The 22,833-nt window shown below is 45.6% G+C and overlaps 1 protein-coding gene across 1 annotated transcript; it reads right to left on the bottom strand.

Annotated features, from left to right (window-relative positions):
• Window positions 1–1,507: 1,507 nt before the first annotated feature.
• On the bottom strand, window positions 1,508–22,465 carry KLHL6 (kelch like family member 6). The gene is made up of 7 exons (XM_082055048.1): window positions 22,124–22,465; window positions 17,046–17,211; window positions 11,334–11,783; window positions 8,693–8,930; window positions 5,187–5,389; window positions 4,056–4,269; window positions 1,508–2,506 (listed from the first exon to the last, which is right to left on the bottom strand). Exons 1-7 carry the CDS (start codon window positions 22,381–22,383, stop codon window positions 2,205–2,207), a joined length of 1,833 nt encoding a protein of 610 aa, XP_081911174.1. The 5' UTR covers window positions 22,384–22,465; the 3' UTR covers window positions 1,508–2,204.
• Between the last annotated feature and the right edge of the window lie 368 nt (window positions 22,466–22,833).

Below are 22,833 nucleotides of genomic sequence, written 5' to 3'. Positions count from 1 at the left end.
AGGGAAAGGAGCCAAGCTGTGGTTCTGCTGTCTCGTGTTTGTCAGCGAGGGATGGTCTGGCTTGTGCTTGCTCAAGGTCTGCGAGTGTGGCTGGGGAACTGCCACAGGAGAGACAAGAGGCTGTTTTCTGTCTCTGCTGTGTACAGTTAAGAATTTGTATTCGGAAGTTTATTTGGACAATTTTTTTCCAACTTGGTGGATTATTTTTCTCAAGCAAAAAAATACAAGTTGTGCTACTGACATCATGGGGAGAAAACCATCAACCAACTCGTGAGGGCTACTGTTTTTTGGATGATTCCCAATAGGAAGAACTGGTCAGCTTCAGGAGCCGCTATGATGAGATTTGGCAACAGGTGAAGACAGAGAAGTGCAACTCCTCAAGGGGAAAGGGAGACTCCCCATTCATCAACCCTGGCTGTCCCTGTAGACCAGCCAGTACTGCTAGCCAAGTCAAAGGTGATATCTTCTTCACAAAAAACTTTTGAAATACAATGCCCTTTCTAGAGGGCATTTCTTCATGTCCTCCAAAACGCAGAGCAGGATGGGACAACATGGGCCAGTGTGGAAGCATGAGAAATGCAACAGGAGCATTAAGAAGGAAGAGGACCAATTAAAAAAATAGTTGAAAAGGGAAGGACTGTAGGAAGATTAAAGTAAGAAAGTGAGGGGATTGGCTGGAATTGCAAAAGTGAGTTTCAAGATGTGGGGCCAGTTGCAGCAGAGCCAGGATTTCTCGCAGGCTTTTGGGGGGAAGGAGATGGCGCAGAGCTATTGGGGGGCAGACACCCCCACGGCTGCCTCTGCCCTCCTGCACGGCCAGGGCAAATTCACCAGTGCGGTCTGGGGCCTTGCTGTTCCGCTCACAACCCTGCAATTAGTAGGCTGAAATTCAGGAACCCACTTTTTTTCTCAGCCCAACATGAGAGAAATATTATTTTTAATACTGTATAAGGCAAAAGGAGACATTACGGAGAGGGAGAGAGGCTGGAAGGTCTCACTGCTCTCTGCATGGACAGATTTGTTTTGCACAGTGTTTTCTGACTTGTATTTAATGGTGAGTTGGCTCTTTCCAGCAACTAAGCAGGGGAGGAGGGACGGGAATATGTTCCCAGTCTTTGGCCAAGAGTGTCCCAGAGCGTCCCAGGCATGACCTCGTCAATGTTTATTTTGCTTTCTCTACAGCTGACCCAGATGCTGGAACTCGAAACTCAGGCCCTCCTGGCCTGTTGAACGTTTGCCCCTTGTGGTACAGCATGTGATGGTCCCGGGAATCAGGTTGGGAACAGTACCTGGAAGTGTTTTTCTCTCCAGCAGACTGTTTTGTCCGTTTGCATTCCAGGAAATCAAAACCCGTGAGAAAAATCCTGGGAGAGCACTGCCACCCAGCGGGGCTGGCGCTGGGGATGGCCGCGCTCAGCCACCGACCGCTGCTGGTGTGCAGCAACACTGAGAGGAAAAACCCTACAGGCAGAACAGTAAACCATCCCAGAATAGAACAAAAGGGAAATCAGGTTTTGAGCTGCTTTATTAGGAAACAGCTACAATGATGTTCAGTGGAACCAGATTAGCGTTTGTTTATATTTGCAGCCTGTGCAGTCTTGCGAACTACAGCAAGGTTTGCAAACTGAGATGGATTTCTTTGGTCACGCAGAACTGAAAAAACAACAAACAGTCTCTGAGCAAACAAACAAACTAACAAACTAAATAACAAACCAGTTTTAACCTTATCTAATGTGCCAACCACTGGAAAAAAGCACAGCTTTGGAGAAAACAATGTTAAATTTCAACAAAGTTACAAATCTTTCATTCCAAAAAGCATCTTCTCTTTTTCACTAGTAGGTGCCGCAAATCCAACTTAACACAATAAATAGTTGAACAAACTTCAGGACCAGGCTGAGCCAGTTCAAGCATTTTTTTGGGAAGTAAAATTCCCATGTGCATGTCACATTTCCTGATTAGAGGTATTGTGTTGGCCAGAGTAAACTACAGCTGGTCCCTTTGTTCTTCTGTGGAGGGAAGGAATTAAGATAATTTAAGGATATACTGTACAGAGGAAATGCAAGGACTGAGCATATATACAGATACTCCCCAGAGGACCCCAGTGGTGGTATTTCCATCCATTGCTGACTGCAGCTAAAAAACATCATCACTGCAGCCTGTGCCACAGGAGCACAGAGGTGTTGGGTTTCTTTGCAGTTCTACAGTTAGACAGAAACTGCCCCGGGCACAATCCTACGGATATGTGTGTAAGACTTCCTGAGGGTAACGCTCCCATGATGCGACACCCCCCGAGGCAGGACACACTCTTCGGTCAGCTTCTGAGTTTCAGGGTCCCAGCACAGTACTGTCGCGATGACTTCGTTCTTTTCATCTCGGCCCCCGGTGATAAACAGCTTGTTGTTGCAAGGAGAAATCCCACAACTGGCTCTCTCATGGGTGAACTGGGTCACCAGGCACCATGTGTCTTCCTGGGGGCTGTAGGAGTAGAGTGCTTTCATGGCCCCACCTGGAGACGAAAGGAATATCGGTTTGCACTGGCCATTCCTGTAAGAGATTTTAACTAAACCACCCACTTCAACAACCCTCTGTTCCTGACATTGGTAAAAATGATTTGTGTGCCAAAGTTAAGAAAAAAACAAGGTCACAGGATACTTTATTGTTTTGAAAGCCATATCTGCAGAAGGCCACTTATTGTTCATGAGGATGTGGAATCTAAAGCCAAAACAAACTGCTGTGGTCATGCAGTGTGACCACAGTGAGCCCAGCAATAGACCTTTCTTTTAACTGGGTCTGTCTTCAACTGTATAGAATAGGGCTGGGGAAACCTTGAAGCCATGGTCTTATTGATGAGTTGCAGCAATGCCTGTGATCCTACCTGTTGTCAAAGTGAGCATTCATCCATAATAAATATTGGTTTTGGCAATACTAATGTAGTGTTTCAGAGATGATCAAGTCACTGTGGGGTGACTTAAACAAGTTTTATTTCCCAATTGGAGCAGACTGAAAACATACACATTGTTATTTATAGTGATTCATCTGGCGGTTGGTAGTTCATCAGTCTGGGTCATTTGATTGCTTCGGATGCTCTTTTATCTTTTAAAGCTCAGGTGGGGCTGATTTCTATCCAATTGAACTAGATTTGTTTCTCAGACAGGGAAACTGTAGGTTTACTGGTGAAAGATGCTGAATGAATGTAACTGGAGTATTGTGTCAAATTTTATGGGGGGTTGTCTCAGCTAGCCTGTCAGTCATGCCTTCTCTTTCTGTCTCTTATCTTGTATGAAGAGGGTGATGTCAGTCCCTGTGCTGAGGAAAAGCACGAGGTATTTACGGTGCATGCACACATATGTGTGTGTGTCTGTACACGCACATTATAAATCTCCCTTCACAAGACCATTTACTGTTTGGTGATACCCTGGCTCTGCACCAGCCCACAGCACCATATTGATTATACTGCAAGTGAGAAACTTTCTGTGCCACAGCTGAGGACAGGGAGCTGCTGTTTTGGAAACAAATGTTCCTCTTTCCTTCTTTTGTTTTTTTCTAGCACTATCTAGAGATGTGTGCAGGCTCCCTCCTCAGTTCAGCTCACCACTATTAAACTCTTGTTCTTCCATCTTTGCTTCCAGTTCTGGCAACTGATTGAATTAACCCCAAGAAGGATCTAGTGAAGAGGTCTACATCTTTGGGTATTGGTGGTTCTGCTCCCATGACCTGCTCCTAGTACTCATATCCCCACATAAATCTCTGTAGTGTCCCTGGAGAGGAGAGGGGACGTGATATAGCCATGAGGTCATGCCCTTGCCACTATGAACGCACCTTTGGATGGCTTTAAGTTGTCTGTGGGCTCCAGCTTTCCAAGATACCTAACACACTAACAAGGAGTTTGAGTTGATGACTGTCGCGAATGTGCCGGATTCCCATCCCTCACTAACCTCAATGGGAAGAGCCATCTGACCATTTGCTTATACTCCACAGAGTGTGTGGGTAAAACTAACACATATAAACAAGCCCCGATACATCTAGACAAGAAAGAACATTAGTGCTTCACCTACCCACAACATAAATGTGATCACGGAAACTTGCAGCGTTGATGCACTTGGCTTCTACTGGCATGGGAGCCCTCAGGCTCCATGTGTTGGTGGCAGGGTCATAGCACTGGGTCTTGTCTGTCGCCAGCTTCCCGTTGGGTCCTCCCCCGATCACGTAGAGTTTCTTCTTGTAGCTCGCTGCTGCAAAGGAGCTTACGTTGACCATGAGGGGAGCAGCCTGTGTGACCGTAAGAACTCATTAGTAACTGTTTTGATTTCAAGTAGTCAGGCTGATGCCTGTGGGGTGGGAGCCTGCTGAATTTTAAGTCAGATGTCCCTTTTAAGATGATCAGTAGGATTCAGAAGATGACATTTCTAGGGGTAACGGAGAAGTATGTTTCAGCTTTTTCGTAAGACTGTGTAAACCTCTTGATAAAAATATGCTCTGTTCAAATGTTGTTATTAAAATTATATTGTCAACAATTGAAAAGCTAGGAAATGTCAGAAACGCCCCAAATCTCCTTTATGTAGTTATTTACATTGAAAAAACACAAAGAACTTGTTCATATTGGTCTTCCTACTTGCAGCTGTAATTGTTGGATTCCTCTGCATGGTGTTGTATAATCTAAAAACTAGAGTTTGTGTCTGCCATTATGATGCCTAATCTCATTAATTTCTGCCGAATACTCTCCTCTCATTGCTTGAATTACAGCTAGAACTGGGTTTTTTTTCCCATCCTGTTTACCTTGAAATCTGTACTTTCAACTTAAATGTATAACCCATATCATATATAATGCACAGGTTGATATACACATTATATGTTATGCATCAGAGCAGTAGTTTTCAGCCTGTGCTCTGGTTGATGTGTATTGCGCTCTTACTGATGTATGAACTACTAGCTTTAAAAGCCAGCTAAGAAAAGGAAAATTAGGCATGAGACGTCTCACAGGCAATGATTAGCAGGCAATCCTGTGATTTTTACTTTCTGAAGGATACGCATTTCTATAGAAAAATATATTTAGGGTCTTTACAGACCAGAAATACTTCAAAGAATTGTACTAGATCCTCTCTTGTTCATTTTTATGATTCAAAGCCCTAACATTTTCTGATTAAAATGTTCAAATGAGTAAAATGTTGTGTGATGCGGTATCTCACCTCTGACCAGCAGTTATGAAAGGGATCGTAGGCTTCCATGCTGTTGATTCTCTGCATGCCATCGAACCCTCCAATGACATAGACTTTGCCACCCAGCACAGCCATTTTATGCCTCCATCGCCCAATATTTAGATACTCGATTTGTATCCATTTGTTGATAGAGGCGTTGTATTTCCAGACATCATGCTTTGTTTCTTTGCCACCTGCAGTGTATATGACACTTGTAAATATGATAGCATGGGTTGTATTTACTCCAAATCTCCAATATGATTAAATTTTTAAACTCTTTCTCATAATATAAAATAAATCATTGGTCATTATTCTTAATTACCTACACCAATGGCCCAGCCCTGTTATACAAGAAGAAAATTTCTGCATTTAATTTGCTTAGTATTGAGGGAAACTCTGCACAAGTTGTACAGCCAAATATTCGGTAAATCTAAATCACCGTTCCTCACTTTCCCAGACCTCAACCACTTCCATTTTCAGACTGAGTGAATTACCAGCCACACACAACATGGTGACATGCAGGAGTTTTTTGTGCACGACCAGGGTGTTGCAAGATGCTGAGAAATGACAAATAAACATGATTTGAATAAAATAGTGGAGGATGTTGCCATCAGTGGTGCCAAACCCCTCGAAAGCCAGGCCTGTGCTGGGGGATGGCCCACTAGCGCAGGGTGGATCCAGTCAGCCAGCCCAGGGGTTTACATTGCAAAACTGAAGACCTGACTCTGAACTATCAACTGCAGTCCTGCATGGCATCATACATGTTTTACTAATGAGCCTTGGGATCATATGGCTGGGATCTCATTTTTGTACCTCTTCCTCTGGTCTCTTTCTCTACTGGCTTGGATTTGCTTCATATTTATAGGTCAGAGATCTGAATTGGACTCTGCAAACTCATTCTAGAGCTGACTTGCAAGCGAATCTTTACTCATGCTAAAGCAGAGTGCAGTGTTTTAAACAAGCGCTTTTGTTTGCATATATTTTTTGGTGCAACTGCAATACCCACTGATCTAGTTAAGCCTGAAACCACATTTACAGACTGAGAGCTTTTTCCATCATCTGCAACCTGATTAAACATTTGCTCCACTGGTGAATATACTGAAAAGAGAATTCATATTCCATTGAAAAAGTGTCTGCCTTCATTGGTATTCTGTACTGCAGCCAGATCACTGCAAACTGATGGAGCTCATCTCTGGGCCAAATAGCAGATTGAATAGGAGATAATTAGCATGCTAGAAAGAGTCATTTGTAATGCTTTTGTCTTGGTATTTTTCACATGTATGTGTTGAATTTTATTTGCACTCAAATAGCTGAAGTGGCTGAAGGGCCTGAATGCAGCATTCATGGTTACAAAGGGGCTGTGAGGCTGCAGGTGTTCCTTACCCTCCCCCAAAATTCCCCTTTTACACCAGCCCGTGTGGTTGAATTTGCTGCACATCAGGGGACAGGGAAAGATTTTTGAGAGAACTGGAGGTTTATTTTATTTCTGTACTTTCTCTAGACCACAGTTCTTTCTAATTTGAGGGAAAATTGTAACTAAGTTAGTAAAAGTAACAGAATGGTGAGTGATAATTCGTGTCATTTTTCATTACACTACAAATGCAGTATTTTCATCCATCCAGTCAAAGAATTTAAACGTTTTGGGGCCATGGTGATCTAAAAGTAGTCATTATCTCATGCAAAAGACTTCCCTATTGTTCAGATGCTAAAAGAGCAGGGAAGACTCCAAACTATACCAAGATACTGAGGGAAAAGTGCACGTGTGAGCAGAGATCAAGTTAGGAAAGGTGCGAGTCAAGTTAGAAAGTAATGGAGTCACAGGAGCTAAAAGAAAGAAAACAAGAGTAGGAGGACACACAAGGAGGAGGCAGATGTTCAATTGGGATTGAGACACTAATAATTTTGTTTAGCTGAAAAGAAAGTACTAATGACTTTGTTCCACTCAGCCCTTTATTTTGTTGGGAATGGTGAAAAGGAAATAGGAGAAAAGCTAAGAAGGAATGGAGGGAGGGAGTCAAAGATATGAAAGTGAGCAGAGAAGGAGGAAATAGGACCTGTGAGAAAAGCAGCAAGAGGAAAGCCAGTTTAGACTCACCACAGCAGGGATGAGACAGCCTAGACAGAACATAAAAGAAAAGCAGAGAACAGGAAAAGATGTCAGGAGTAAGAGGAAGCAAAAAGCCTGTGACCTTGAAAAAGAGGGAAGGGGAAGAGATTAAAGGCAAATGGAGAAGAGACCTCTCAACTCAAGGGTGTGAAGGTGTGAGGGATGTTCTCTAGGAGGGATGTTTGACTTCAGCTCCACTCTACAGCCAACCTTTAACAGAGGGCACGCTGCCAGAATACAAAGAAATTCCCTATGGTGGGCTGAAAGGAAAAATCTCCTTTATTTGTAACCAGGGAAGGAATAATCTAATTTTTACCCCAGGATAAAGATTTAATAAGCTTTAAATTGCAATGAGGTAATAAAAAGCTGTGGATTCCCAAAAGAGAGAATGCAATGGAAGATAGTTGAATAAATGCAATGGACCACTATTCGTACTTAAGCAAAGCATTCACGCTTTAGCTCTCCCTCCTCCTTTCTTCTCTTCTGTCTTAAGTGAGCACAGAATGTGGTGGATGATTTTGCAGGAAAAAGTGTCCTACCCATGGAGACACTGCTCTGTATCGTGGTCTGTAACGTGACAGTGATTGCAAGCTTGCTATCACTTTTCCTTTGAAAAGCAGAGCAAGATCATCAGACTTGTTTTTGACAGGCCATCAAAACCAGCTGTCAAACTGATTAGCGAGCTTGACTTTCACCCCTTTGATTGTCAAAGTAAAAACTCCATAGCTCCAGGATCAGACCCCTACATCTAGCTCAGCTGTATTTGTGGGGGAAGTTAAATGTGCCTCCTGAAGCTCTCTGGATGAGGGCCTGCAAATGGTATGTTCAGAGCCACGCTGTGAGTCTGGAACGTGGGCTTCATCTGGCTTTGACAGTTAATATCACCGTTAGCAAGTGGGCGCTTCAGCGTCCTGTCTGATGGGCTGTTGAAGTGCCCCTGAAAGTGCAGTCTTCAGGTAGCAGACGGGCAGTGGTGACTTGACTGATCCTTGCAGAACAAGCCAGATTCTGGTGGACTTTTGCTTACGCATGTGGAGCTGCAAATGGGCTTATTATAAGAAGATGCTGGAGGAATTATTCTTCATTTTATGTTTGGTAAGCTGTTCTCAGAGGCCCTTCCATGGGCACAGTAGCTGAGCATGCACAAAAAGTAACCATGCATATGGATGAATATTGTTTGAAAAGGAATCCTGTGCTAAAACTCTTGCCAGGGCCAGGCAATATCCTCACACATCCAGCACTTTCTGCAGCCGGTTCAAAGCCAAAGCATTAGGAATACCTGTAGTGCTTAATTCTACTCGAGTTGCCTCAAGCATTCTCGTGAAAAAGCTGGAAATAAATGTGAGAACCCTCAGCTCCCCTCTTCCACTCCCAATGTCATGTTCCTTACCCGATATGTAGACTTCATTTTTTAGCGTAATGCATGCAAACTCCACCCATTTTTTATTCTCATTCTCCGTCTCCTGCTCTGTGATGGGTAATTTTGCTACTTCCAAGCGGCTTCGCCTCAAAGGATCCAGGCAAGTCACTTCTGCTACAAACTTCTCATCTTTTGTACAGCCCCCTATGATCATAAACACCTCAGACTGGAACTCGTGCATCCTGGGCTTGGTTCTTTCTGTAATAATCTAAACGCAAGCAAGATAGAGTGAGTACACAGGGCACTTACACCTACAGTTACAGAAAGGTCTGGTGACCTTTTTCTGATTACCTGTTTTGTAAATCACTTCTGGCTTACATCAGCTGAACCAATTATCAAATGCTCTTTAAGATGAAAGCCTGGAAAGCATCCTAGAAGCGTTCAGCAGAGGTTGCTGTGTCCTTCTTTCAGCAGGATTGCTCCAACACTGGACTCAGTTGCCTTTGCCTACCCATGAGGATCCTTTCAGATCCTCCTGGGAATTCCGAGGCTGGCACTAGGAGCTACAAAGGTGAGCACTAGTGACAAGGCTGGGTGCGTGTGAGGCAGCTGAAGAGGACAGGTTTTATTTGGGCTGACAGAGTGAGGGCAAGGTGGGAGGGCCCTGGGGGCTGTGTATGCCCTGAGGAGCTTGGAGAGAGCAAGGCTGCAGTTAGCACTAGCAGAAAATAACCGCTGTCATTATTTGTCCTCAAAAGATATGTTAAAGCATCAAAGCAATACCAATTCTCTACTGTGGGGTTTTTTTAATTGGTTTCTCTGTTTATAAGCCTTAATTTTAAGATAAAACCAGAAGATTTACTTAAAGCCAACACCAGGATCTGAAATGTGGTTAGCTCTAATTTACCACCTGTTGGCTCAGTTTATTGACCAAGTCTTTGTCTCAGGGACACTCAGAAAAGTCACTTCCCACGTAGATGTTCACCAGGAGCAAAGAATGTGGGGAGTGCTTGGAAACTTACGTTCTGCCTGGAGGAAATGCTTACAAGCAAGTGGAAATAAGTGCATGAGTGTCCCAAGGTAACTGGCACTATGCTGAAGGACAGAAGGAATAACCTTCTTTATGCCCCCCCGCCACCCCGGTTTTTCATACTGGAAGAAATGCAGTGTAAAAGGTATGGGGAGCACATAAAGTTGTTCCTCTGCTTCTTTCATATCACAGGCCATTTGCCAATTTGCAGACGCTCAGAGTCTGCAGCAACCTTACGTCTGGTGTGGATGGGATTGCAGTTCTTACCTTCTGCATGCCCCAGAGAAGTGGTCTGTGGACCTGCAGGTTCAATTCTGTGGCAGTAGCCGGCTTGCTTACAGTTTTACTTCTCTTTCTAAGCTACTTTTAATATGTTTCTATGAACTGGCATAATTTATCTATATTGAAAAAATATTATTTACACAGACACAACTTTTGTATTTCCTTACTTTTAGCAAATTATTAGGCAATTTTTTTAAAACGTGTGTCCTAGAACTTGCCACCTTTCAGAATTCTGTTTTTAACGCACCTGTCAGGGTTGCTAGGCATTAGCCCTGGGGAGGGTGGCTGTCAGGGCTGCCTCTGTCATCGGCCCCTTTGAAAATGAGCTAATGAGTGTTCAACCCTGAGCAACACTCCCTTTATCTGTCCCGCATGGACCTGGTGGCACGGCTGAGTGAGGCAAGGCTTCCTCAAGGAGTTCCCACCAGACTGGCCAGCACTGCCCCGGGTTGTTGTGTACCATCTTACGCAGCCACCGGCACAAAGAGCCCTTGGTCTCTCGCCCCTTGCCAGTGACACATTCACTGTTGGTGATGGATCCACAACATGCTCCTGGGGCCTCCTGCCTTCCTCGGGCTCTCTGACTGAGAAGGCACACAGGTTTCCTCACATGCTCACGTAACTTTGGTCCTGTTGTGAAATCTGACCTCTGGTTGCTCTCCCCTCTAGCCCACATGTTGGGCCAGGAGATGTGGCTGATACCTAACTTTCCAAAGAGGATGGGCAACTGAAGAATGGGAGATCCACCACGGCCTACCTTGAGCTGGCGGGACAGGACTCGACTGGGCATCAGGATGAACCTGTCTCTCTGGGTGCAGGGACCTCTGCAAATGAGGAAGATAGACAGACATCTCCTCTGGGAAGAGACTGTCTTCTTCAGGGAGGTTCTCTCTTTCTGAAAGATTTCCCCCCATAAGTAATGAATGGAGGTGTTACATATTTAGATTTGAAAGAATCATTACAGACTGAAGCAGTTTAGTGAGAAAATAATTCTTCATTCCTCAGGCTTGAAATATTAGCTAAGAGGGTGAGGTCTCAGGAGTAACACCATTTGCCTTTTTACTAGGGAAGTCACCTGCGTTCTTTGTTTAGCTATGCAAGTGTGTGTATGAAGGGTTGAGCTCAGATGTTCACATACAGGAAGTTTTACGCTTGAAAACAAGCTACCAAAAATTTCCAAGCTCTCTAAATAAGCAGGATAACTGGTAAGGCACACCTTGACTTTTCAGTAGCACCAGTTAGTGAAACTTCACTGCGAATACCATTTCTGTCTCATGGTGCTGCTCCTTCTGATGGGATTTTTGAGCAGAAGCATGAGACATTTAGAGAGAGCGGCAAGTACCTTCTTCTTTTACTCACCTCATTGCCTGACAGATGGTACATCCTCGCTTCCTGGAGCAAAGGAAAAACATCTGGACACTGTCTAATGAGTTGATCGGCTTCAACGGTCTCTACAAAATACCAAGGGTCCAAGAGGGGCAGACGAACATTCTCCAGCACATATGGCAGGAGAGGAAACCTTTCCGACTCCTTGTAACGAACCCAGTTCATTACAGTTTCGAACACCTGTGCCTCTTCCGTGACGTAGAGGTCATCGCTCTTCAGCGTGCTGCAGAGAATGTCGGCCGGCAGCTCCAGGAACTCCTCGTAGTTGAGGACCTGTGTGAAGTTCTGGATAATGTAGTTCTGCACTTGTTGTTTCAGGCTCTGCAGGGAGTGGGCATCAGCCAGCCTCAGGATGCCAACGCAGTTCTCCGGCTGGAGGGCTTCGGTGAGGAAACTGGCACAAGCATCTACCATGCGAAGGAACTGTGGATGAAAAAAACATGTGTAAGCACAGAGCAGTTACTTGTATTACTGTATCACAGAGAGCTATGGAGCTTTTTGAATGGTATTTGTTTCACAAAAGTAAAAGGGGTTTCTGCCATTCCCCTGACCTCCATGAGGTTTCAAAGCACTAGCTACTGTGGAGTTACAAAGCACAGATAAGGTCCCCAGGCTTCAGATGTGCCTGCCCTGCTTCGTCTGGTATGTCAGCTTAGATCAACCAGAAGGGAGTCTGGTTTTGGAGTGCAGGTGTCTCCACTTGGTACGTTTATGCTCCCACCATCCCAATTCCAAGTGTGTCTGAGGCCTTGCAAAGGTGGTGGAAAACCAGTGCGGGGGTGTGGGAGGTTTGGGCAAAGTGCAGCCCTCCCAGAGCACATGGGCATGCTGGGCGTGCTGTCCTGTACTAGGGATGTGGTGGGAAGAGATTGACCGTCAGCAAATCTTTGAGTTGCCTGACAGCCAGGCTTGTCTGGCAAGCATCTGTTGTTGCCTTCAGAGGTTTTAGTGACCTTTGTTTTCCTTGTCATCACCATTGGTTCAAAAAAACATAGATGTGCTTTTTACACACACAGTCTGCTTAATCAAATGACTTCCCATGCTTGCGTTCAATAGCGCATCACAACTACTCTCATTAGTTTCCTTTGCATAGTGGCCCTGCCTGAGGGTCCCAAATGTGAAGGTCCTGGACCACAGATATCTGTGGGGCATTTGCCATGAACTGTTAGGTGAGCTGGGTTACTGGTGATTATTCAAGAACTGGGAACCAGTTTGGGGTAGAACTGGTAAGTTATAGCACTTCATTGTGGGCTTTCTGTCACCTCTGTGATTTCAGGTGTGGGAACGGCATCAGTATTTTGTGTTGATTTTGCCACTGAGCAGCGCAAACAATGCCATACAGAAAGATGGTTCAGAACTGATGCTGTGCATTTCCGTCCATCCTTTTTGGGTCCTTTTTCCATCCAACATCAGCAAGCAAACCATTTAAACTCATTCTGCCCCACTGGGGAAAGTTACACAACAGTAACCTAGGGGCTAAGAGGAAGCGAAACATTTTTAAACAATGCAATATGTAGATTTGTTTCAGTAATTAGGGTAGAACCTTCCAGACCCGTCAGTGTCGTGTTGACATATTTAGGCTGTTTACCAGAGCTGAGTGATCGCAGACGCTGCGTACAGACTACCTGGTTCCTGTTTTACATTCAGATGTGGTCAAGAGTTTAGAGAAATGCAACTGGCTGATGAACGAGGGTATGCGAGGTCTCAGAGTATGTTGCTGCCGTTGTGATATAAATATGTCAGTGGCATGCCGTGGCACCGCGGCAGAGCCCGGCAGTCCCTCGGTGCCTCCACTCTCATGTTGCCTCTTCTCTGGGCTAGCACAGCGCTGACACTTTGATCTCACCAGTGCATTTCCCTGAGGAAAATGGATCTGAAAGGACTGAAAGGACTTTGCCAACACTGGGCAGTCCTCAGACCTGAGGAAGGTTAGGCATTAGCCCTTTAGAAGCTGTAAGTAATGAGATGCAAAAAAATCAAATCTGGGATTTGTCAAGGTCACTCATCAAGTCATCTGCAAGTCTGGGAATAGACACCAAAGCAACGTTCTCACCAGCCTACAGCCCAGCCACTGTAGAGTGCTCTAATTATTTATACATGGCTTGCTAAGAGCGATACTCATGAGATGACACCAGAGGTTTTCTCCCAGGCGGTGCACACTGGTCTAACGGCCACGCAGGCACCATTGATCACGCTGGGGAGCTGTGTTCAGGGCCAGATGAATGCGGAACTGCGAGGTGTGGGTGTGAGAAACAGTTCCCGCCGAGGGCTTAACCAGAGAGGTCAGACTGTTCGGGAGTGTAGCGAGGCAGGACTTTCCCTGGCTGCTGCTCCGCATCTCCGTGCTGCATTGTCTCCCCACCAGTCTCTTCATCTAGAGACAAAACTCCCCCCAAAACCCCATCAGATTTGCTGGGCAGGCTTCAGTCAGTCCCACGAGACAGGTGACTCAGGAGAGCACCCAGGAGGGAGACTCCCCTGAGCCTTTGCTTCACTTGCTCTCATTATTCTTGAGGAACTCTAAGTTTTCTTCTTTCCCTTCCGTGAGTGCCCTCCTAATGCTGCCCCAGGCATTTTAAAAGCTCTGTTCCTTGGGAACAGTTTCTTCAATAGCTGGTCCTTCTCTTAATACTCCTTTGAATCCAGGTTCTTGCTTGCTAGAGACATCCCATATGCGTACTCTGCCTCCACTTTGCCTTCTCTCTGAATAATAAAATTTATTCTCCCCATTTAAGTCCTCTCTTGTCCCAGCTTTTATTGAACTGCCTAGCATAAGCAGTGCCAGCAGCCCTGCTTCCTGCTACAAGCACCAGAAAGGGACGGGAACAGTGGTTGAAAGGGCTCTTATTCATAATCCCTCTCTGTATGCAGTGCATCTTGGGGTTAGATCCCCCTCTGCTGTGGCTGAAGGGGCAGCACGTCCTGGCTCGGCAGTGGCACCTGCGTCCCAAGGGAGCCCCGCAGCAAGGAGCCCCACAGCAGGGAGCCAGCCAGGCGGTGGGGGGCACAGCGACCCTTGCAGGGTGGCTCTCCAGGGAGTTGTGGCTTTCTGAGCCTGTGGACATGTCTCTGATCCAGAGCTGCCCAGAGCCCCTCATTAGCCAACCACGTCCTCCTGGCTGGTGGGTGCAGCTGGCACTGCGCGGTGGCTGTGGTGTAATGGGCTACGTCCTGCGCCAGCCACCCTGGCCCTTTACTGCTAAGTGGCTATAGGATGGTCTTCAGATAATTGGCAAGGTATTTTTCTTATAGTGTCTTGTTCATTAAAAGTGAATTATCTTGGATGAGAGGTGCTTTGGGAGTCAGTAGGGCCACCAGGCTGGCGGTGCTTCAGCCATGCCCTGGGGCAGAGCAGCCCTGCTCTGCTGAGAGCAGAGTGATGCAGCTCAGGGACATCCTCCACTGTTCCCACTGCAGCTGGCATTTCCATGGCAGTGGTCATCACAGCGCTTCACCACAATACTGTTTCTTTTACATTTGCTCAGGACCTTGCTTCCTTCTCACCATCTCTTTGCTCCCACTGAAGCAGCTGATGTGGTCCCTCACCCAAGCCATGCTGAGGGTATGGGGCAATACACAGGTTCCTGGGGAGGCAGGAGGGGCATAGACAGGTCTGAAGGCTGTTGTTGAATTACTGCAGGTGAAGCAGAGCTCTCTGCCACAGTGTGGAGAAGCAGCTGAGATCCTGGCCCTACCAAGAGGCGAAAGGATGAGCTGCTTTGTTGGCTGCTCCGCAGGGAGAGCTGGTGGCAGGGGGTGCTGGGCTGGATCCAGTATGGGCACCAGCCTTGTGAGTGTGGTGGCTGGACAGCTGCCACCCCAGACAGAGAAGGTGACTATTCAACTCGTGTTGCAACTGTGCTCTGGGTGGAAAAAATTTGTCTGGGTCACTCCAGGGTGAGGCTTGGCTGTTCAGCAGCTCCCTGTCCAAACCCTCCACCTGCTTCCCCCAGGAGAAATGTGCACAACGCAGGGAATCCTGCTCTCTCTGAATAGCCTTCCACCTCTCCCCGCTGTCATTTTCAGCTGCATTTGGTCAAAACTTATTGGAAGGGACTGAGGGAATGCATAATTATGTAAAACTTTTTCAGAAATAGTTTCTAGAGAAAATGGAGCATCTATATTGGAATATCTGGAACCGTGCAAGTTATTTCTTCTTTGGTTCTTTGTCAAATCTGAGAAATTGAAAAGAGGCACTGCCAAAAATTGTTGCTAGTCAGATAAAAAAGTTCTATTTCAAATTTCGTTTTCTCATGTCATTAATTGGAAAGGAAAGAATTTCCCAAACAAAAATGTTACAATATATTGCAGCATTGACCTTTTTCAGATGTTGATATATTGACACAAAACATTTGTCCCTTTCAAGTGTTTGTGTTTGTTCTTCAGCATAAATAGCAGAGACAAGTTGGCAGAATGCTCATAGTTACTAAATCTTTTTTACACAAAACACGTATTCAGTCAGAAACCTCAACCATGTATACTGTGGGGCTGATTTTCTAGGTTTTTGAAGTTTACTGTTCTCTCTCACAGCACCCTCATGATTTTATCATTACTCTAACAGTGTTTGACAGTTTTCTTAAAGCACCAGCCTTAGGAGTTAAATTTAATGTTAATTTTAATGACAAATAGGGAAGAGAAAGGAGAACTCATGAGTTAATGCTTTTGATAGTTTCAGAGGTAAAAACTGAGGATCCTAAGGAAAAACGGTTCAGAAGAAAACACAGTTCAGAAGAAAACAAAGAGATCACAGAAATGTGTCCTGAAAATGAACCAAACATAAACTCTGAGTGCTACCAATTGGCAGTACTGATCTCCTGAAAATGTGAGTAATTCTTGCACTGTGACCCCAGGTGCCATCAAAGCTACATAACCTTTTCTGAGTTATCTGGGTGAGAACTTTGTGATAACCTTCCTTTCTCTCCCCACAACACGTACCAGCTCCAGTTACCCCAAGAGTCACAGGTTCATTTCAGAGCAACATCTCCCATGTTTGTAAGATCCAAGATCCAAGAATCTGAAGTTCATAATGAGCCATGATGATTATGGAGTCAGCTGTTTCTTGCCTTTCTTAACGCAAAGACTGGAGACACATACACACATTGGCGCTTGGCAGGTTATGCTGGTTGCAATTTGTTAGCAATTTACAGCTCGGTACCAGGGACTGCAATTTGGTAGACCTCACAGGTGATTTACCAGACACGTGAATACCTCATGGACCACAGGCTGAGTAACGCTGCTCAAGTCTGACTTCCCACAAGTCCTAGGTTGTGACTAAAACCCTTTACGTCAACAAGCCTCCAAAGGAGGATGCTAACTTTGGCTGGTAAGCCTCCATCTCAAGGCAATGGAGAGGGAGAGATGAAGTTACCCACTAACTCTTTTGGGCTGGAGGACTGACCCGCACCTGGGGGAGCACTGTCCCCCCAACACAACCCTGCTGCCTGGCAGGCGGCATGTGGGAGCGGCTCTGGAGGCAGAGCCCGGCTCTTTGCCTGTTTGCACGGCTCCCAGAACAGCAGCATTCCCACTGCATGGCTGCAACTGCCATTTTTTATCACAATGTAAAGAAATATGAAGCAAAATGCTTCCAGAACCCATGAAATCAGGTAAGTTTGCAGTGTGTTAACCAGGGTAAGACATGGTGTTGCCAGAGCAACAAGACTGGATCAGTGTGTTTATCTGTACCTGAAAGAGGCTGGCGGCTTCCAGGACTTTTTGTACGTTTTGCTTTGTGATGAGCATCTTGCTGGTGTAAGTGTAGTCCAGGAGTATATTCATGGTTTCTGCATCTACTCCTTTAAGTATGATCTTCTCTTCATATTTCTCTCTTAAATCATTGCAGAACATGGCCCTGAAAAGAAAGATGTTAGCTTTTACTGCATCCCAGCCAGGATGAGGCATTCTGAAAACATTTGGTTATATAGATTTCAACATAGAATACTGCGATTGCTTCATATTTACTACAATTAGTCCTGTAGCAAAGTAACAAGGAAAATCCTTTTGTTGCTTTCCTACCTGTTTACTCCTGAGTTTGATAAGGCACACACACATGATGGATACCCCAGAGCTGGACTCTGCCATAGACCTGGAGCTCCGTGGCAGCACAAGGCAGCTGGAATCTTCTCTGGGAAGCGCTCTGTGTCTGGACTGATGCTGCAGAGCAGCTGGGATGTCTCACCTGATGGCTTCTTACAGACTCTTGCTGTTTCTGGTACAGCTCATTAAGCCCAAACCTCCAGCTGCTGGCATTCTCCGTACTTCATTAACACTTAGCACATGTACTTTATAACCCTTGGCAAGGGCAATACCCTGCTGCTTCGGAGCTGCTGAACACTGCTTAGGCTGAACCCTGAGGGCCAGCCCAGATGCACATGGCTGATAGCCTCGCCTCTGAGCTTCCCAACATATCTTTGACTTCATTAATACCAGGGATGGGCCAGGAGGGAATGGCTTAAGAATTCGCTTCTAATTATGAGAACAACTTCTCCTCTGCTAAATTTTGGTGGGATTGTAGAGTTGGTATGTCTCGGCTAGAAAAGTATTGAATAATCATGAATTGGAACTACTGTTAACCAGAAAGCGCAGTGATCCATGCATGTTGATGCCACCTCTCCTTTGGTGGATAATACTGCATTTGAAAGGCGACCACCACACTTTGGCACTAGTCAGGTATTTCATGATATGAATCAGAAATTTGTCTAAGAGCTATTTAAATCCACTTTGTGTTGTGATAGCTGCATAGCAAACACACGCGTCTTCATCTGCATTTTCAATTAAGTGTTTCTTCCAATGCTTTTGCTTTTATTTACAAGTTTGATCGGTTGCATCTTGTTCACTGCATTCAGAGAGGGAGATTTCACATCGTTTGGAATCTGGATCAACAGATTAGGAGTATGTGAGTCTGCTTGTAACTGTGTTGGTGAAAAACATGTGAAGATCTAAAGTGTAATTAGAAGTGCTGTTTACCCTGCATATCCAGCCCTTCTTTATTAGTCATGTGTGATGTTAGCAGGACAGTGCAACCTAGGAAACAGCTTGAGATCCAAAGTCTTAGGCCATGCTTTTCTTGTAAAAGTGGTGCCAGGATAAAGCTGTCTGATTGACACATCTTACTGGAATGAAGATGTTAACAGTTTTTATTGCAAAGCCATTAGGCATGATGAATGGCAAATGGGTGGAAGATAACAGCTGTTCCTTGCTTTAAGTGCTACCTGTTCCTTGCCTCAGCAGCAATTTTATAGCAAGAGAGCTGGTATTAGTTATCTCAGTGTACAAAACTGCCTTCTGGTAAAGAGACCTAACTTTTGAGCAGGAAACTTGGGCAGAGAAGTTACTTGTCAGAAAAAGACGTTCAGCCAATATTTTCATTTTCCCTTCATTCAGCTCATTAGAGGTTTTCGATTCACAGCTCTGTTCCATGGTGCAGTTTCTGCTGCCGCTGAAATCAGAGTATTTGAAAGGCATTAAGACAAAATGCTCCTTAACTTCAGTGAGAACAAGACTGGGACCCTCCTTCGCTTCTCTCCCTTTTGGCCATGTCAGATGTTGTACATCTGGGGCATGTAGGCAGGTGGCCATTTGAAAACAAGAGCCCTCGGTACCCACTTCTCCCCAGGAATGGGGTTTCAACACAGAGAGGGAGGTTTGTACAAAACAGCTGTTTCAATGGCATGGGATTGATAGGCGCTGAATGCTTCATCTGAGTGAGAAATAGGCCATTGTAGAACGCAGGTGTTGTCTGCTCTTGTTCCGTTTATCTCTTAAACTGGCTACTCTGATCTTATATTTAACCATCCCTGTTGGGGAGGTGAGAGCTCTCAGTTCCGTCCCGCAAAGCCGGAGTGTTGGATGGAGGTCAGCTGGAGATACTCAGTGTTACACCATTGCAAGGCTCTTCCGAAACCAGCCTTGCACAGGGATCTTGTCAAAGTGCCTCCCCCTATCTCTCTCCCAATCTGCAAAATTGCATTAGAGCTGCCATCCAGTCCCGATCTCATAGGGTAAGGATTCACGCAACGTGGCTGCAACCTGCAGAAATCACACATCTAAAGCACCGCACGCTGCCACCTGTACTTGTCTCTAGACAGTGGCGGGGTGAACAGGGCCAAAGTGACCAGGAGAGCTGAGTCCTGTACTGGCCATTCTTCTGCTGAGGTGGAGTGGACCTCATTCCCACCCTGTGTGCCAACCAGAGGGGAGACCCTGACACCACTCAGGGCTGATCAGGCTGAGCTTCTCTCCTGGAAATTAAAATGCCGCCTCTGAACCTCCGAGTTTGCCTGTACTTACCCAGAGAGGTGTGTGGTTATTTTCTCTGGGGCTCTAAATTCAGATGTGTCTACTAATTTAATTGTCTGCTTCCCTGGTTCATGTCCCTGTGTAATTCTAAACTAGGTCTTTGAACCAACTCTAAGAAATGCACATCTGAAGTGAGTGGCCCAAGACCAAGCTTATATACCTAAAAATGGGTAAATTTAGAAAAAACAGGGAGAAATCTCCATGAAATACATGAGGCGTAGCAGTTTGTGAAGCACTTTTTAACCACTCACCCACACTGGAGTGCTTGCGCTTGGAATTACGAACCTGATTTCAAACAACCATGCTGGAATTTGAGGATGCTCTGGAAAATATTGCTTCAACTTCTCCCAGTCCCATTCTCCCACTACCTTGGGCAGTGCAGGAGTGACCACCTTGGTCAGCTTGTATTTCTCTTCTCTGCTTTGTTACCTTCACCCAGGTGAAGCGGAGAGTTAATTGATTTATGTCAATAGATGCAAGAGGTGTCAGAAGCACTAGACTGCTCTCAAACAGTGCTGAAGGAAGGACTAGAAGTCGTTAACTTTATTTAGTGGTGTTTAAGTCAGCTGCTGCAGATTGCTTGTGTTGTGGCACCCAACGTTCAGGAAGGGGGTTGTGTAACACGCTGTTGCCATGGTCTGGAGCCTGTGACTCATAGGGTGTCTTTGCTCTGCTCCTGTGCATGGGTGCTTGAGACCCTCTAGTAGCATGGAAAGTACTCACAGAAATAGTGTGATTTATGAATTTCTTCTTTCGTTGGGCCCATGCAGCTGCTGGTGAATTATGGCAAGATGAAACAAGCCACCACGTGAGCAGCAGAACTAGTGAAGCTCAGTTCCCTGCACACTTGTGTCCTCCTTTCCCCCCTCACAGTAAGCTCAGCTTCCCCTCCCCGAGCCCTCCGTCCTCTCTCGCTATTCCTCTCACACATTTCCCGTCCCTCTCCAGAGGTTCAGCTCTGTGCTGGCTGCCTGTGTCTGGCTGAGAAAGGGCAGCATGTGCTTTGGCTGGCTCTGGGGACCCGTGTGACACTGGCCAGGACACAGTGCTGGTCACCCAGCTGAGCACCGTGGGCCCTGCTCCTGGCATCTCTCCTCTGCCCGGCTACCGATTTCCATCACACTTGTGGGAGCTTCAGTTTTGAGATTTCCACCTTCTGCCAAACGTGCATGAAAACTAACCCAAAGAGTTGTGACAAGAGGCACTGAGAGGCAGGCAGAGAGTGGGATATAATAAATCTCAGCTCCGTGGGAAGCCAGGGCAGACAGGAGCACCCTGGGGGACAGACCCTACACATCTGCAATTGCCTTGGGATGAGGTGACCTCCAGGCAGGTGTCCCCCTTCCTTCCATGAGCAGGCTGCTGCTCAGGGCTCAGGGGAAAACCAGCCAGCAGTAGTTATCAGCAAACTGCCCTGTCTGTTTTTAACTATTGAGGCCCCTTCTGATTGCAGCACCTTTCCTCCTAGTGGAAGAGGAATTGGGTTTTTTTCAAAGTAACATTATGGTGATTCTTATTTTAATTTGTGCATCTGCTGTCCTTCCTGCACACGATGCTGGTAAGAAATACTTGGGCATCTCTGCTTTTAGTTGTATATTTTCACATGTGATCTATGTAGTCTATATGTAGAAATAATACCCATCTCTGTATATGCACAGATATAATCTCTATTATGAGATGATAAAGACAGAACTGTTCTTCCAGACACTACCAGCAAAGCTTACTAAAGTCCATTAAAATTAGCTTTCTGCTCATGTCACAAGTGGTCACAGGTTCTTTTTTCTCATGTTTCCTCTGTAGCTTTTCAGTCATCTGACCACTTTAGCAGTAAAAAAAAGAAAGAAAAAAAATCCCAGCCATGCAAATGTGATTGTCTAAACGATAGTGGAAAATCTGTGTTGAAACTGAAACTGAGTTCCTCTGTGTGTCTAAAATTTGTTCTTGCTGGCCAGTAGTCTCAGATAGACTATCTATTCTAGTACCAGAAAAATGAAAAATTCAAGAGGACCAGAAGGAGGGGGTGAAATGGTAAAAATTCTACCACAGAATGGTAATGTGAAAAATTATCAGGTTCATCAAACCTACTCCTTTCTCAATAAAAATACAGCATGATCTGCATAAATATTGCTTTTTGCCTGGATCCCAAAGGGACAATACAAGGGGCTTACAGGTACTTGTTTGAAACACCCTTTTCTCATCCACTTGTCTGCCGGCCGTTCTCCGTTTCTCTGCGTGCCTCCCGCGGGCTTGCTGAGTGCTGGTATCAGAGCTCTGGCAAATCCACAGCTTGGCACCTGCCTTACTTATAAGTCTCCAACTTTAAAAAAAGAGCCAAAAGGCATCAGAAATTACAGACTCACTGCAAATTTGCAGAGTTTAGTGCACAGTTTGCACTCCTTGGAGATCTACAGGTCAAGCCTAAGAAGCAAAGTACGTTTCTTGGTTTTGTTTCTTAAATGCCTTACCTGAAATAGTTGCTTGCTGCAGCAAGGACCACTCGGTGACAGGAGAATTCCCTGCTGTCCACGCACAGGATGACGTCTGTAAGGGAATTTTCAAGCCGAAGGTTCTCCAGGCCATTCTGGAGCACCAGAGAAAGTCCTGTATCATCAAACTTGACCTTTTCACCACTCGAGACTTCCACCAGGTCCCCCATTTTTGTTGAACACTCATTGTCCAAAGAGATCTCGGGCTCCTCAGAGCTCTTCTCCAACGTGTCCCCCATTTTCTGGCCAGCACCGTCTCATTCTGTTGGTGCTTCGATCTAAAAAGAGCTCCGAAGCTTCAGACGAGTCACACTGCAGAAGTTGGGCGTATTTCCTGTCCAGCGGTCTCTGCTTATCTCGAGCTGTCACACACATAACAGGAAGCCTTGCACTTTCTCATCCTGTTAACACAAACAAAGGCTGGGTGTTTTTTTGGTGAATTTCAGGCAGTATCAATGTGTTTAGAAAGGACTTAAGATGCCTCTGGATGTGAGCAGATTACAAGTGCCGGGGAAGGCCTGCTTCCCACCCTCAAATGTTCGCTGTTATCCGGATCTGCTGGCTGGAGTGATAGGTGCACCACGCGGCTATCGGGTCACTCCTGCCAGGATGGGCTGCCAAGGGGAAAGAGGGTTTTATTTTAAATTTCTTTTTCCAGTTATGTGATTATTAAGCACTGAGCTGGTTTT

The sequence above is a fragment of the Streptopelia decaocto genome, assembly GCF_964273445.1.
Source record: "Streptopelia decaocto genome assembly, chromosome: 6".
Classification (NCBI taxonomy): domain Eukaryota; kingdom Metazoa; phylum Chordata; class Aves; order Columbiformes; family Columbidae; genus Streptopelia; species Streptopelia decaocto.
This window is presented reverse-complemented; position numbering and strand designations above follow the sequence as displayed.